Below are 4,644 nucleotides of genomic sequence, written 5' to 3' on the forward strand. Positions count from 1 at the left end.
GGGGTCGTAGTTGGAGGAGTCGAGGCGCTGGCCCTTGGGGTAGATGCGGGAGAGCTGCAGGCGGTTGTACTGCAGGAACTTCTTCCCTTTCACCTTGTTGACATACTTCTCAGCCTTGGTCTCAGGGAAGGACGACATGTCCCTGTAACAGGCCCTCTCTGTGCCAATCTCTGGGAGAAGACAGCACTGGGTAAGCCAGGAGCACGTTTCCAGACGTTTCAAGCACCCCAGGCTCCTTCCTGACACCCCTCCCCGGGCTCAGCCACCACCAGCTTGGTGCAGACCCTGCCCTGCCCTGGCAGCTGTTTGCTGGGTGCCCCACACTGGTGGCTCAGAGCCTCCAAACCACCCCTAGTGATGAGGCAAGATGGAGCTGCCCTGTGGGGTGACAGACCCCAGTGACACGGGGATGGGGAGGGTGATTTCCACCCTCTGAAGGAGGACATTTCCAGAGCCCCAGTGTAAACTGGTTCCACCTTGCTTTGGACACCTGCCCTCTGCTGAGATCTAGCCCAGGCAGCACCCCGGGGCACACCCTGGGCTCAGTAATGCCACGGTGACTGCCTATGGTGGCCACCAGAGTGGCAGCTGCTCACTCTCTTCATCGAAGGGCACGGGTCTGCAGTAGACCACCAGTTCTGAAAGCTCCAGGGCGATCTTCTTCCTCCTCTCCATCATCTTCCCTTCGGAGAGCTGCCGAGAGAGGGAGAGGGGTGTCAGGGCCTGGTGGAACAGCAATGTTGGACAGCCCAGCTCCCCAGCTGTGGTCAGCAGCAGTGCTGGGCTGGTGTGGAGTTATCCAGACTGCATGGGGGGGATGCCACAAAAACACACATGGGAAGGGCCCTTGGTGGGTCCTACCTCCTGCTTGGACCAGCACAGGGCAGCGCTGGCCTGGCAGCTGAGCCCTGCCACCCTCCACGGATGGAGCTCCCTCACATCCTGAGCCCTCAACTCTCTCCCAAGGCACCAGTCTTCCCAGACGTCCAGCCTGAACCTCTCAAACCCCCCCACGTGGCCACCACCTCTCGCTATACCATCCAAACCCACTCTGCCTTCAACATCTCCCCAACCAGCCACCGCAGGCGGCCGTCCCACCCCTCCCCACCAGCTCCACGCCCTCTTCGGCCGCTGGGAGCTCCCAGCCTGGGCACGGAACCATCTCCCCTGGCAGGAGCTCTCCAGGCTCACCCGAGCATCCGCCGTCTGGGCGGCCTCTCGGATCTTCTTGACCCAGTCCAGCAGGTCCTCGTGCGTGTCAGCCGCCACGTCGAGGGAGAGGCGTGACCCCGCGGCCCTGCTGATGGAGAAGACGAAGAGGCGGCTGTTCTTCCCCTCGGGGCGGATGGCTGCGTGGGCAGAGGGAGCAGGGGCCAGCTCAGGAGGAGGTGCTGAGCCCCCTCCTCCACCGTGCAGAGGCACAGAGCAACGCTCGTGGCACAGCCGGGACTCTTTGGGGAAGAGAAGCTGCAGGTTCTGGTCATTTGGAGGCAAACCGAGCCCAGGGAGGGGAGGGGAGGATGCAGAGGGGGTTCAGAAGCCACACAGGGGCTTTGTGGTGCCCTCCTCCTGCCCATTCTTGCATCTTCCTCCCCTTGCCCTGGTGGGAACGGCCCCCTGGAGCACAGCCTTTGGGCTCTGGGGGTCTGCAAGAGGGGAGGCAGCTCAGCCAGCACCCAGGAGCCCCCAGAGCCTGCAGCAGCCTGGCAGGGAGGCTGGACCACACGTGTGAGGGAGGAAGAAGCCTTACAGGAGAGGAGGAGCCTAGCAAATCAGTCTGAGCTGCCTTGCTGGGGGGTGACTGGCCTGAGAGCAGGTTCAGGCTGTGCTGGAGCAACCCTGGGTGCTCCTCAGCTGTACTCAGGCTGCAGGGACATGTCTAAGCCCCCAAACCCTGAGGCTCCTGTGCCAGGAGCTGCAGTGGAGCGTGTCACCACAGGGCAAGCACACACCACGGACTGCTGGTCACTCACAGAGGGCACAGAGGTGCCTAGAGACAGCCTGAGACCAAAGCCCCACGGCCCAGAAGGTCCACGAGCAGCTGTAACACCCCCCAGAGCTCCACCCCTCCCTGGCACTCACCAATCTGGCAGGAGGGGACGTCCAGGACACCTCCAAGCAGGTCTCCCAGGGGGCTGTTCTCATCCAGCTGCTGGTGGGAAGTAAGCACAGGCAGGATGGTGCTGGGCACCCTCCTCCCACCACCCCTCCCTGAGCTCTGCTCAGGCACCAGCTCACCTCCCGCTCTGGCTCCAGGCTGCTGGGACCAATCATCTCCTCCACGTAGTTGGAAGGGAACCACAGCTGCTTCTTGCCACCATAATCCCCTCTCCACCTGGAAGAGAAGGAAGGGGCAGTGTCAGCACCCACCAGAGCACCCAGCCTGGGGGGCACCCAGGGACAGGCAGCTCCTCCATCATCTGCTTTTAGGGCTCCTGAGGCTTTGGGGCTGTGCAGCTTGTGGGCAATCCCTGAATGGAAGCCAAGCCTAGGATGGTGACACCAAGGTCTGACTGTGTCCCCGAGGGGAAAAGGAGGCTCAGGACCAACTCACCAGCCTCCTTCCTGCTTCTCCACGTTCTGGATGATGGCATTTTTGGTGAAGGTGAGCTCGTCCTCCCGCTGTGCCTTGTAGTCAAACAGGGCTTTGACTGCACACTGCAATGAGGAGAGGTCCTGTGGGGCTGAGCAGCAGGTGCTCACACACACAACAAGCCCGTGGGGTCAAAGAATCATAGAAAGGTCATAGATGGCCTTCAAAGGTCATCTAGTCAACATCTGCAGCTAGAGCAGGTTGATCAGAGCTCCAGCCAACCTCACCTGGGATGGTTCCAGGGATGGGGCATCAACCACCTCTCTCTGGGCAACCTGGGCCAGGGGCTCACCACCCTCAGTGTCAAGAATTTCTTCCCTCTCTCTAGTCTAAATTTCCCTCTTTTAGTTTGAAACCATCACTCCTTGTCCTGTCACAACAAGCCCTGATGAAAAGTCTGTCTTCATCTTTCTTATGGGCCCCCTTTAAGTTCTGAAAGGCTGCAATAGGGTCTCTCCAGAGCCTTCTCCTCTCCAGGCTGCACAACCCCAGCTCTCTCCTGCTGGCCTCCCAGCAGAGGGGTTCCAGCCCTCAGATCATGGTTGTGGCCTCCTCTGGCCCTGCTCCAACAGGTCCATGTCCTTCTTACACTGTGCACCCCAGAGCTGGAGCCAGCACTGCAGGTGGGGTCTCCCCAGAAAGGAGTAGAGGGGGAAAACTCACCTCCCTCGACCCCCCTGGGTCACCTCCTACTGCAGATGGGTTTGCTGTGAGGGATGCCACGTGCAGGCAGCCTCCAACCATGCTGCCAGAGGATGCCAGACCCCAGTGTCCTTGCAGAACACATCAAGGCTTCTATTTATGCTCAACGAGAGGTCACAAGCCTGGCTCTGCACAGACATTTCCTTTGGGCAGGAGCCACTGATGGGTTTAGTTTGGAGAGTTCAGAACAAGAGGCAACCCAGGCTGGGGACCTGCAGGCTCAGACCCCAGCGTGTCCTCCTGCACGGGCTGGAGTAATACAGCTCTTGGAAAGCCAGAGACACTTGCTAAACCCTCAGGCCCTGCAGGTTGTATCTTGCCAAGCAGTGGCAGCATACCTTGAAGGTGGGCATGGGGTTGGCCTCCACGTAGAACCCGGGGTGACGTCCTTCATAAAGGGCTCCATAGTCTGGCTCCTGTTGAAGCAAAGGGTGACAGTGGTGGCTCTGCAGAAGGACAGAACCCCTACCCTTGGGGGGGGGAGTAGGAGGAACACCCCAGGGAAGACACAACACCAAAGATGACACTGCACAGAGCAAAGAGATGCCCACAGTCCCTGCTGGCCTGGGTCAGAGGGGCAGCAATAGATCTCAGTCAAGCCAAGCAGCGTTCCCAACGGGGCACGGGGCAGGGATGGCTCACCCAGCACCACCTCAGGGCACCAGCCCCAGCCAGGCCCATCCCTCACCCTCTGGCTCAGCTCTGAGTCCCCCCCACTCACCGCTGTCCCTATCTTCTCCAGGGTCTCCTCGTTGATGGGGTACCTCAGCTTCATCTTGCGGTACAGCGGGTGCTTCTCGTAGTAGCTGATGAGATCCACCAGGCTCTCGAACTCGGAGTTACCCAGCAGCACAGTCTGCCCCTCCTGCTGCACCCGGCAGTGCTTGATCTTCCCCTCCGCCCTGCCACGGGGAAAGGGAGATGGAGAGCAGCCCCTTGGCACCTGGCAGGAGAAGATCTCCACCAAAACACAGCCACCCAAGCCAAGGGCGTCCCCCGAGCGCAGCCGCCGCCGTCCCGGGGCGGGGGGGCAGGAGCCAGGAGACTTCTCCGGGGCCACCTGGGAGTGGGAAGAGCTCTGGGAGGGCTGCTGGAAGACAGCTGCTGGTGCAGGGCCCGTGCCCCCCTGCTGCCCCCAGCCCTGCCAGCCAGGACCCACCGGAAGGAGATGGCGTAGGAGCTGGGCTCGCTCCTCTTGCGCACCAGGAAGGCTCCGTCGCGGGGCACCCGCATCAGCATGTGCTCGGCCTGGGCACGGCTCAGGTTGGCGTGGTACCACCTGCCAGGAGAGACAGGGACACGTCATGCCACCCCGCAGCTCAGCCCTCGCCTCTGCCATGCCTCACAGC

General features: G+C 61.4%; 1 protein-coding gene across 1 annotated transcript; it reads right to left on the minus strand.

The window, feature by feature from the left end:
- Positions 1–3: 3 nt before the first annotated feature.
- On the minus strand, positions 4–4,574 carry LOC103769924 (1-phosphatidylinositol 4,5-bisphosphate phosphodiesterase gamma-1-like; the record flags this gene model as incomplete). Its single annotated transcript, XM_008937166.1, has 9 exons — positions 4–170; positions 597–693; positions 1,192–1,349; positions 2,083–2,152; positions 2,239–2,335; positions 2,555–2,658; positions 3,634–3,711; positions 4,017–4,197; positions 4,455–4,574. Coding segments are annotated over 9 exons (1,072 nt in total), but the record flags the coding sequence as incomplete, so codon positions are not given.
- Between the last annotated feature and the right edge of the window lie 70 nt (positions 4,575–4,644).

The sequence above is a fragment of the Merops nubicus genome, unplaced genomic scaffold (assembly GCF_000691845.1).
Source record: "Merops nubicus isolate BGI_N331 unplaced genomic scaffold, ASM69184v1 scaffold31363, whole genome shotgun sequence".
Taxonomy (NCBI): Eukaryota; Metazoa; Chordata; class Aves; order Coraciiformes; family Meropidae; genus Merops; species Merops nubicus.